The sequence below is a fragment of the Pyrgilauda ruficollis genome, unplaced genomic scaffold (genome assembly GCF_017590135.1).
Source record: "Pyrgilauda ruficollis isolate IOZ18807 unplaced genomic scaffold, ASM1759013v1 scaffold38, whole genome shotgun sequence".
Taxonomy (NCBI): domain Eukaryota; kingdom Metazoa; phylum Chordata; class Aves; order Passeriformes; family Passeridae; genus Pyrgilauda; species Pyrgilauda ruficollis.
In genome coordinates, this window is record NW_024525267.1 from 4,692,475 (window position 1) to 4,704,564 (window position 12,090).

The 12,090-nt window shown below is 39.6% G+C and overlaps 1 protein-coding gene across 8 annotated transcripts in view; it reads right to left on the reverse strand.

The window, feature by feature from the left end:
• CDC42BPB (CDC42 binding protein kinase beta) overlaps positions 1-12,090 on the reverse strand; it is a 90,340-nt gene continuing 78,250 nt past the window's right edge. For 4 of the 8 annotated variants that reach the window (XM_041476171.1, XM_041476168.1, XM_041476167.1 and 1 more), the window contains 10 exons: positions 11,651-11,713; positions 8,813-9,409; positions 5,755-5,852; positions 5,559-5,643; positions 5,292-5,412; positions 5,090-5,207; positions 4,127-4,165; positions 3,889-3,997; positions 3,728-3,798; positions 1-1,728 (listed from right to left, as the gene is read on the reverse strand). In XM_041476171.1, the coding sequence (XP_041332105.1) occupies positions 1,597-1,728; positions 3,728-3,798; positions 3,889-3,997; positions 4,127-4,165; positions 5,090-5,207; positions 5,292-5,412; positions 5,559-5,643; positions 5,755-5,852; positions 8,813-9,409; positions 11,651-11,713 (1,433 nt within the window). In that variant the 3' untranslated portion in view covers positions 1-1,596. The other 4 variants (XM_041476170.1, XM_041476169.1, XM_041476173.1 and 1 more) reach the window with 3 other exon arrangements.

A 12,090-nucleotide genomic window follows, 5' to 3' on the forward strand; every position in this document is an offset into this window, starting at 1 on the left:
AAACCTCCCTCTTCTGCTTTATTGACATGTAAATTGTTCAAAAATGTTCTCACAATTCAATAATTACAAAGACTTAGACTTACATTAAAAAAGTAAAAACCAGAAAACCCCCAAAGCAGTAGTGTCCAGCTCTAACTGAGCCCCTTTATCAAGAATCTGAGAAAAAGAGCAAGTACTGTCGAACACTTAACGTAACAGGATTAAATGTTGACTAGAACACTCAGTTTAAACTAAAGATAAGTGCACGTCCTATACAGTGTTTCAGAAAAGAACATTAGCCATTGGTATATCATTAGCCCATTTAAACTGAATTTTAAATAAGTGACATCCAACTGTCATAAAATTGGCACAGAAGGCACACTAGTGTAACAATGACAAACTGGATATGCCAGCCACTGAATTAATTACAAGCTTTTAATGAAACATGGTCACAAATCTTTGAGTACTAAATGTATAATACATGGAAGCATGAGATTAAATATACACGCAAAACATCACCGCACGTGGGCCATCGCAAAATATACAGGAGTGTGTTGTGCATTTTTCTACATGATCAATACTTGATTAATAATCATGGGGTCTTCATGCAGGTGAGGATACAATTAATGAGAAAAGCAGCACCCCCAGTTACACATCCTTCACGTTCCACTTTGGTAACCAATGAACAGACTGATGTTTTAGTGCGATACAGTCCCTTGGGTCAAGCAGACTCCGAGGGCAATGCGTCCACAAGAAGGCTTGCTAGCTAAACAGCGTAGTGTGTCCTTACACCAAAAACCCAGGAGAAACAACTTCTCAGGAGGAGAAAGGCAGAAACTAGGAGTAAAATTTCTTTCACAGCAGTATTTTAAAAGCCCTGACTAATGACTGATGAGGACTAAAAGCAGGGAATGGGTAATGAGATAACTGTCAGTAGTCCTATGTACAAGACTAAAAAGTTGGTAGAAAGATAGAAAGACAGTTATGCAGCTGTATATGTAATGGTGAAATGAATTAAAAGGCCACAAAACTATAACCAGCTTTTCTTTGACTTCCTGGTGACTCTACTGATGTTGGAAACGACCTACAGCTTCCTACCATTCTCCTTAAGATTTAAGAAAAAAACAGTTACAGGAAAAAGGGAAAAGTGTATTTATCTGAGGATGTAACTAGCCCTGCTCACATTTCCTATTTAGAAGTCCAAATTCTGTCTAAAAGGATTTCCTGCTAATCAGACATTACATCATTCTATAGAAAAATAATATTCCTGATATTGTAGCAACATTATCAGTAACTCTATTTCTCTTTCACCATAAGAATAAGACTATTTACCGGTGGCCTTAAATGCTCCTATGCAATAAAACTGTCACAGCTGTGCAGAAAGGAATCAACCGTAACCGAGCAGTGAACAATTCTGCATAAAAAGCTCAATCGCTATTAGTAAAGAATTTTCTTCATTTCCATAGTTTGTATCTACAATCTGGATATATAATTATTCTTGTACAACACTAGAGAGTCTGTGTCAGTCTTGGCACTAGCATCTGAGACGGCTTTGCCCTGCTGCTGAGCACGGGGGAGCAGGGGGTGACAGGAGCCGGAGCGGCGGGAGCGCTGGCGTTACGCATCACAGGTCGACTGGTCCAGTCCATCGAGCGTAAGCTGATTCCTATGAGGAGAGTTGGGACTTGGGGGACCACTGGGATTTGAGCTGTTCGATGGAGTAGAGTGTTTGGTGGAGTCTGAATCAGGCTGTTAATGAGAAGTATTAAAGAATTACGTTTACTTGAAGTGAATTCTTTACACTCAAAAGCTTTCAAAGGCACTCAAAAATGAGGGTGAGCAACACCTATGAAGCAGTGTGCATTGGATTAAATCCACAGTTGAACATTCAAGCAATTACTCCCTTTACCATCAACAGGCTCTAGTGCAGTCCCAAAGGTGACCTCTGACGCAACAGGAATTATGGTAAAGTATGTGGAAATTGCTACATCTCTGGCTCCTCTCCTATAGACTTCGCAAAGCTTTCCTGATGGAACACATCTATCTGTTCACCGCTGTTCAGAATTTACCAGCCTGCAATTTTATAGCCCAGGAGTAGCTTTATCTGCCCATGTAAACATATCAAAACTATAGTCAAATCATCTTCAGCTTGGTGAGGAGGAAGCAAACAAGCATTATGAACTGTTTACAAAACAGCAACAAGCCTGTGAAGTGCCTGACAAACGAGTGAAGGCTGCCAAGAATCTGGCAGGAGATCTGGAAACAGAATACACTTAGTGGCTACGTCCTACGTCAATATCTAATAAAGACTATCCACAGTTATTTCCCCAGTATGAGATTAGTCGTTGGATATTTGCCTTCACAGGCTGGTCTCACTTCAACAGGATGGCTGGCAAGTTTCCCACTATTTTGGTGTGTTAGAATTCTGAGCACTGCACAGACTCACAGCTAATGAAATACTGTACAAAAAAACCCTGTTACCACTGAAGCAAGTTATTTTCAAGAAAGGGAAATATATACTTAGCAAATAGATTGAAAGGTAACATCCTTCAAGAATGCTGTTTAGAAGATTTTGCATGGCTTGAACAAAAATAAGATAATCTATAACAAGATTATCCTAATGTGATCCAGTTCATAAAGTCAAAAGCCATGGGGGAAATAGTATAAAGTCAAAAGGTGTTATTAGAGCCTCTTTCCAGTTTCAAACTACTATTTTTTAAAATTTAACAAGTCATAAGAAATTTTAAGAGCTACCAAAAAGAGAAAACATTGTAAAAAATCCCTTTCGAATCCATCATTAATCATGCCTACAAACAACAATTACCATTAGAGCATGGAACATAATGGAGTTTGGGAAGGGTGAGCAGAATAACTAACACAGTCTGTCATAACCACCTCTGAAAATCAAGACTGTTTCAAAAATACCCACGTTTAGAGATCCCCACTTTCATGTGCTTTTAATGGCTAACTGAAGGTTACAAAGGAAGTCAGACCACAGGCGTCATCAAAACTCTGGACTTGACATGTGCTAAGGCATCCAGCAAAAGTCTGGCTTCACAAAAACATGCTTCAAAATTCAGAGCATTATATGGACCTGCAGCTGGATACCAAAAAGCGCTAAAAATATCTTAATCAGGGACTTTGCTTCCCAGGAATAATTCCTAACACTTTCCTTGCACAGACAGTGCTTTAACAAAGCTTAGAAGAAAACACATGATAAATCACAGATACAAAAATAATGTATCTTCTCTATTTAGATTTAAGAACATCAGTTTTGTAGAGCCAGGACATTTTAAGTTTGGTAACTGCTGGCACATACTCTTATTCTTGCCAAAAGCAGTTTTATGTATTATAAATTTGATTCTTTCTTAAGTTTTATGACAAAAAGTCTTCCTTAAGGCAGCACAGAAAATTACTTAACTAGTCATATTACTTTGCTATTCTATGCTAATATCCCAGAGAACATTTTTAGGAACTTTGAGGACATTTCATCAATTAGTCAAATTTCTGTTGCCTATAAAGCTTAATTGAAGACATTACACTTCTTAAAATATCACCATAAGAAGATCTTTTCACAGCTTTGCTTTTGTGTTAGCATATCTAACTTTTGCTGGGAAAAACACTTGTGGAAAGAAAAAGTCTCATAAACATCTCTATGAAGTATTTCCTTGGGAATGTAATTTATTGGAAGGAGAACAATCTGTGCCAACAGGATATTGTTGGTCTCTGTGTAGAGAAGCTGTTTTACCTCTTTGTCAAACTCCTGGTCAGGGTCGGACATACTTCGGGAAGGCATGGCTGCTCCCCCATCACTGCCACCTGCAGAGAGGAAAGGACAAAGGCAGTTTACAGCTCCTGTTGACATCACAGATTACAGCTCAGAAGTGAGCAGCTTGCTCCCAGCCTTACTTGACGAGGGCCATGAGATGTAGGTTTTGTTTCTCTGCTGCTGCTGCTGCCGTGGCAGGTTAGCTGAAGACAGACAGGATTTTTCATCCTGGGCAGGAGGTAGGACACTCTACAGCGTAAATGAAACACCTTGTTAGCCAGCAACAAAAGCTATCCAAGAAGAAGCTGTTACTCATGAAAACTTTACTGTGGTTTTGAATCTATTACAACCCAGTGTTGGTAGAAAAACTGAACTTACTTGACCACATCCACATATTTTCAGTAACAGACACAAACCCTGAGAAAGACAGAGAAAGAACTAAGCCCCATAGCAGCCACTGGAACCTGTCAGCCAGCAAACCCTCTATGAAGAGGCAGGGACTGTACTAACAGCTCTGCTTTCCTTCCTCCTCCTGCTGAAATGACAAATGCCTGACCCACATCTGGGCTATCTGAGAAAGACAAGAGAAAGTCTGACTAAGAGCTCTAGGATGGAGGGTACATCCAGAACATAAAAGTGAACCTTCACATCTTCCTCTTGTAGATTTAACACTAAAATAGCTCATAAAATGCTGTATTAGTTAAATACAAAATAAAATGCTATAAAGCACTGCAAGTCGCATGCATTTTAGTTACCTCCACAGCATTAGTTTTTTCCCCCTTGTTATTGCTCTAGAATTGGTGACGTGCCACAAGCATACCATATTCCAGTTCCTAACAGTTTGCAGCTACTCCTACCCTTGCTAGGGAAGCAGAGGAGGGACAGGAAGAGGAAGAAAGCAGAAGGGAGCCTTGCAGTGAGGAATGGTCACTCTGGAGAGAGATTTCAGCAGAGATAGGGCTCATGTGATAGACGTGCTCAAAGCCTGTTGGGGGTGATACCAAGAGCAGAATGTTGAGAGGATGAGGGGAAAGGAAATTCATTCTGTTGTTTTAAGACAAACAAGAAAAAGGAAGGAGGAGAGACTGATTATATACAAAACTACTAACAAGCTCCTGGCAGTGATATGTGTCTTTCAGTGTCTCATTCATAAGTCAGCTAACTTATTTCCTTGCACAGGATTTAGAAGCATTGCACAGCAGGAAGGTTCACCTTTCTCAAAAGGATTTAAAGAAGAATTCGGTACAGGGATAGTACTTGAGCCCATCCAGCTCATCTTCACAGCTTTTGTGAGCAAGAACAAATGCACATATGTATCCCTCCCTTATAAATGTATTTTACCAGTGGGAGGTCCATGAGGACCTGCATTCCATCTCCTGGTCCCATGTGAGCCACGTGGTTGAAATTCGTTGGGTTAGAAATCATCTTTGACCTTAGCTCAGGGTCTCTAAGCATTTCCCTAAAAAAACAAGAGTGATTTTTACCTCTGCATGTCATCATGTATATTCAGTTATGTTTTACAAATTTACAAATAAATTCTTACCGCCTTTGCTGTAACCGCTCTTCCTCAGGAACCTTAAATACAAATCTTCTTTTGCTCCTGGTTCGGAGCATTTGTTTCTTGCTATTGTCAGAGGTTTCTGGTACACTGAGGCCAGCACCTGCTGTAATAGCACAAAGCAATTTCACTTACAGAGGTACAGGTTGACCCAGACACATTCAACACAAATTTCATCTAGTGCAAAGGTAACATGGTGAAAATTAGCCAGTTAGAATGAGTTCCCCATTTCTCCCCTTGTTCAGGACTCACCTGAAAACTTGTTCTTGAAATATATTAACCTTGGCGGCTCACAGTTAAGGAGGTTCAGTGTGCCATCCATGTTTAATGGTCTGATCTGTGTTGAGGAAGGAGACAGAGAATTACCTCAAGTCTAGCATACACTCTGAAGAAACACCTCATTTGAAAATAACCCAATTAAGTTCAATATTCAAAGAAAATTACTTACCCTTCGCAGGCCAATAGTCTGGACCCATTCCATAGTGTTAACATCAAACACATCAACACCGTACTCGCTATACACTGTTACATATGAAGAATTGCAACCTGCATTGATTGAAAGCAAACAGAAAACCTTAATGTCATTTCAGTAGTGCAGAACTGACAAACATTTGAGCAGATTTCAACAGTTACATATCTTCCACTATGTGCAAAATACATTTTAAAACACATTTTCAAAGCCCCAGTTTCAAACAGATTTATTTTGTGAGAATAGATTTGCTAATAACAACCACCAGCATTATGGAAATATTTAAGTTTGACCCTTTCAGTATTTTTTAAAACTTCACATTGCCATTTCATGAAATTGCGAAATGGCATCTGAAGTTTTCAGATGCATACAAATTCGCTAGGTGGTAGCAGCTGAGCAGCTAGCTTTGCTATGGATTACTTCACTTCAGAAGAAGCAAACTAACTATACATCTGCTGAGTGCAGAGGAGATGAGAGGCCACCATCTGTGAGCTGGGTCATGAACTCATGATGCAGATCTGCTCTCAATTTCCTTTCTCTTTTGCTTACAATTTTCTAGCTTTAGATATTCATTTATGGGTTACTTTCATCAAGTCGACAGAAAAATGTCACAGTGCTTAAAGCCCGTAACTCATTTTCTCTTTTCAACTTTTTACTTTTAAGGCATAAAAAGCATCAGCAGACAAGTTTATTTTAGGTCAAACAAAAAGCAGAGATCTCTAGAGCTTTGTATCAACATGCTTCTGCTCATGTAAAGACTGTTTCCTGATATAAAAAGCAGTTACTAGAAACTTAAGGGATTTAATAGAGAGAAGATGCTTCAATAAACAAAATGAAAATAACCCAGTAGGACACTAAACACATCACAGAATCTTCTTAGAAGAACTGAAGTACAGTTGTGGTGCTATTTTTTAAATTCATTAAAAGAATGCCTTGGACAGCTATCATGAAAATGTAACACGAAAGTGATTTATGGTCAAGCATCTATTACATGAGGTCTTAGCTGGCTTGGATGCTCACATCAAGAGACAGAAGCGAGCACCAGGCAGGAACACCACCTGCAGCCAAGGCTGGCACTTGCCAGTCAGAGCTGATGAGCTCGAGCAGGTCTCAAGAGGCTCCCAGAGAGCTGTGTCAGTGCCTGCACTGGGCTGGCCCATGCTCCCCCGCCGGAGCAGCTGGCTCCAAGGCTTTGCACCAGGAGCACGGGAGCCAAGGACACCCACGCTGGCTCAGCACAGCACAGCAGCACCAGGCTGCTGCAGGGACAACCCTGATGGGCCAGCCAGGGTTACAGAGCTGGGCCAGGGCTCAGCCTGCCCTCTCCCGGGCCGAGGGCACTGAATGCCCCAGACACAAATTCTCTGGTTTAGCCCAAAACCTCTCTACAACACAGTGTTTTACACAGCAGAATCACTTCCACTTTGTTGGTCTCTCCTACGATGACTGGCTGAGAGAGCTGGGGTTGTTCTCAGCCTGGAGAAGAGAAGACTCTGGGGAGACCTTACAGCACCTCCCAGTACCTAAAGAGGCTACGAGGGAGCTGGAGAGGGACTTTTTACAAGGGCATGGAGTGATACAACAGGAGAAATGGCTTTAAACTGAGAGTGGGTTTAGACTAGATATTAGGAAGAAATTCTTTATTGTGAGGGTGGTGAGGTACTGGAACAAGCTGCTCACAGAAGCTGTGGAAGAAGCTGCTCTATCCATGCTAGTGTTCAAAGGCAGGTTGGATGGAGCTCTGAGGAAATTGGTTTAGTGGAAGGTGTCCCTGCCCATGGCAGGGGAATTGGAAGTAGTTATCTTTAAGATCCCTTCCAAGCCAAACCATTCTGTAATTTTACAACCTCCTGACGGGATAGTTAAAAAAATCCACCATCACTAGTGAAAGACACTAGGACTGAGGAGTGAGGACAAGCCTAATGAAAAGGGAAGTAATTCAGTTTCCTTTGGCAGCAGAAAATGTTGCTCTTTCTACAAAAACAGCCCTAGGCCAGCACTACTCAGGACTGCACATACAAGAATGTTATAAAATAGTTTACAGTAAGAACACTTCTAATAATAACAGACAAAACCATTAACTAGCAAGTCTAGTTTGCTGAAATGCAAAAACCTGTAAAGCTGATTAAGGGAAAGGAAACATTAGTTTTAGCTAATAGTGTTTTAAAGTAAATTTGCCACTACATTGTTTCCTTGGGACTTTGCTTCAGACTTCTGTACAGAACTAGGTCAGAGTAAAGTAAGCAAACAATTTCAGTTCAAATCAAATACAATTAAACACATTCCTATTAGGGCTTGGTCTGATCAAACCAACATGCACCTAACTCCTTGCTGTACTACTTAAACAAAAAGCTATTTATTGCCTTCAATCATTCAAAAAATTTTAATTGCTATTTGAGCTTCAAATAGAAATACCAGATTTACCATCAACTGCCTTTGACTACTGAATATTGAAAAATGCTCTGCATGTGTCTCTGTTCTACCAAGCTGATAACCAATGCTCCTGAAACAAGCAGAGTGGTTCAAATATTAACCTCCAGCTATACTATTTTTGGGTATTGTCCCCCTAAAATTAAAACCAAAAGGAGAAAATTTCTATCTCTTACTATCTTTATGAACCTTCAGACTTGCACTTACATTTCTTCTTCAACTTTCTACTGTAATTTAAGTGCAGTACACAGAAGACCCCCTACAGGCCACTGGACATTTATGCTCTCTAGGTGAACAAAAATCTTTGTAGAATTTCACAGACAGGTAGTCTTGCACTGTCCTGCATCCAGGACTACACTCTGTAAAAATTATTTTGCATTCCATTATTTACTCTTCTGTGTCCTGTAATAAGACAGAGCACTTCTAGCAGCATCCAGGAATCTCCAAGTCCAAAACTACCATCAGGAAGAATCATGTGTCTGTTAACTCACCAAAACTTAAATTTGATATTCAAAGACAAACTGAAGCAAAATTGAATACAATGCTGAATATTTTTTGACAAGTAAAGCAGCAACAGGGATATGGCAACAGAAAAACATATACATACTACAGGCAACAGGAGTTGCAGGCCACATTAGTTCCTGCATGCGTGACCTTCGACCTTGCGAATCGACGTAAACTCCCATATGGCTGAAGCAAAGCAGGTATTCCTCATTACTGAGCTCCACAGCACAAAGGGCATCAAAAGACTGCTGGGAGAGGAAGATAAGCGAGGGGTCATTAGGATTTACCAGGTTTATAGATTGTCCATCTCCCTGGATGGTCAACAGAGAGAACCCAGACTGGTAGCCAACACAGAGCTTGTCCTTGAACACTGTCATCCACTGTACAATTCCTGGAGCCTGAATTTCACTGAATTTTTTGTGGAAAGGTTTAGTTCTGTGAATTTCATAGCAAAAAACCTGTCGTTTGACAGCCACAAACAAACAAGTAGAAGAACTCTTCTTTAGCGTTCCAGTTGTAATCAATTGGCAGCCTTTAGTTTCTGCAAGCTTAATGTCAAAGTTCCCTTCTGACCCATCCAGAGAGGCCCAGGGGTAAAGGTGGACATGATGGTTCCGACCACAGATGAGGATGATGATTTTTTCTTTGGGAGCAAGCTCTATCTGGTACACCTTCTTGCAGTCAGCAGCTCGGACTATCACTGCAAAGGAAGCAAGAGCTGCCGTAAGTTAAAGAGGAAAATCACCAGGCCCAGAAACACTGCAGTGCTACATAGTGATGCCTGAAAATTAATCTAAACACAGACATGTACCAGGTGAGGAAGAGCACTTATTACACATGTTTGATTCTCTGTTATTAATTCTCAGAGCAAACAATGAAACAAAGCATTCCTGTAACCCTCTCTATTCATAAAAAAAAATCTCAACAACACTTTGGGGGAAAATGCTGCTTAATATGCAGGATAAATGGAGACATTTCTTTATATAATTGTATCTGTACAGTGAAAGATGCTGCATCTTCAGAAGTGGGTCCCACCTCCAGGAAAACATCAGCATCTTCAGTAAATTCTGGAGGAAGACCAAATTAGCAGAATACAAAGAGAAGAAATAGAAAGTATTTAATCCTGATAAGCGAGGAGATAAAATGCTGTACTGTTGGCAGATCTCTCAGCCAGGTACAAAAGCAGTACAATAAGGGGGTGTAAAACCCACATATGGAAAGGCAAAAAATGTTCTTTGTGATGGGGAAAGGATAAGAAGGAATGGGCTTAGGCTGCAGGAAGAGAGGCTCAGGACAGGCACCAGGAAAACCCTTTCAGAACAAGGACTAGTCAGGCTACCCATGGGGAGTTTTGCTGTTTGATGCATTCTTTTTAAAGCAGGGTTAGAGGCAGCTAAGGAGGTTGGGTACAATGTGTGCTCTTTGGGGATCTTGGCTATACAAGAACTTCAAGAATGCAGTGAGTATTTAATGAGGTACAAAAGAAGAGCAATTCTAAACCAGGAAACTTAATAAGCATAAACCAATAAAATTAAATTGTAACTTTAATTTTTCTGCTAGCTGAATGCTTTAAAAATATTTGTGAATTGTAGTTAAAAAAAAAGAGAACTGTTCATTGGAAATTCTTTGCCTTTTTTCAGTAACAGTTGAGTAATGTAGCCAAAGCTACCAAATTCTTTAAACTTGGCAATAAGACTTTAGCTGTTTAAATTACAAAGTGCAGTTGTGGTGTACCCTCACCTGAATAAATAGATGAAATGTCTGAAGAAATGCTCTCTGAAATAACTGGCTTTGCCACAAAGAAATGGTTGCTTCCTAGCTCCAACTCCAGCTTATTTGTCAAGAATTAAGCAATATTCTAACCAAAGACCTTTGCTATAAACAGCTGGCAGTTAATTAACACTAAAAATTACAACTGCCATAAAATGAAAAACAGATTGCAATTTATAAAAATGCTATTAACACACAGAACTGTCCATAGAAAACTCCTGCTAAACATCTCTTAACTTAAAACCAAACCTGGTAATTAATTTTCACATTTACATATAACACGGTGATACAGATAATTGTTCCTTTAGGAAATGACCTTTCAAATTAAATTTACAACTTTCTTTTATGCAAGAAACTTTACTGGAATTCCTGGAATTATTTGCATCTCAAGTTATGTTTATATCTAACTACTTAAAGAATGGTGACCACTGGAAGTTTACTCAAAGGAATGGCATTCATTACTGCTAAAAAGAATTCCAAATATCTGCTGTCTCCATATATAAAGCAGTTTCTCCTGGAATTGGGCAATATCTTATTCTAAACAAGAATAATTTTATTTTGATCCAAAACCAGATCCCTGATATAATTTAATTTTGGAAGTCAAGTAAGTCTCTAAAAACCTGTATTCACTGCTTTATTTTACATTGAAATGCAAGCTTTAGCATGAGTAAAATCCAACTTTCACATTGCCACAAACTAAATTACACAGAAGAAAGAATTGAGAAAATCCCTGACAAGACTCGCACCCCAAGACACATTTGCTTTGGACACCACTGGTCTTCAAGAGAATGTGAGTGGTTGTCAAATTTCTGGAAGAACCAGATAAGACATGGAGGTTTTAAAGGGATGCCTACACCCTTTGTGCATGCTGTGCATGCTCTGTGAGCTGAAGCATTTTGAAACCTGCTGTGGGAACACAGCTAAGGTGAGAATGTGTCAGGATATGCCCAGTAACTCATCCCTTTAATTTCAGCCATTCACCTGAATGTAACGATAATGACCAAATTAGTGCTTATGTCTCACACTCACTTCTCCTTCTCATCAATTAACTGAGTGCTTAATACTTACTATACATGAAAGGCTGTTGTGCAACCTATATTACAGCAGCACTAAAAGTTATGGAGCTCATTATTTTGTATGTAATTACTGCATGCATTAAGGCCTAACTTACCGTCACGGGTCACCTCTATCACATACAGTCCTTCTTCTGAACCAATTGCTATTCTATCTCGATCTAAGGGGGAAAAAAAGGCCATTAATTCAGCTATGCTTGGTCTTATCTTTAAAACAGGCTGTTTGTTTTGAACAGCTGAAAAAATTTCTCCACAAACAGATTTTCACCAGCAAATCATTTTTACTTGAATTCACACAGTCTGTCAAAAGCATGCTAAGTACCACATTGCTAAAACAACATGCTGAACAACTCAACAGTATTATATTCTCCAAGTGGATGAAGAAACCTGAGTATCAATGCAAGATTAGCATTTTTCACCCATTATTAAATTCCTATGAAGGAATTCAGCTGAGGAATTTATTTCAAGATGTCAGACTCTCATTATAAAAGCCCATCTAAAAGTTCCAAAAGTATCAGCCTTCATACACTGATAAAAA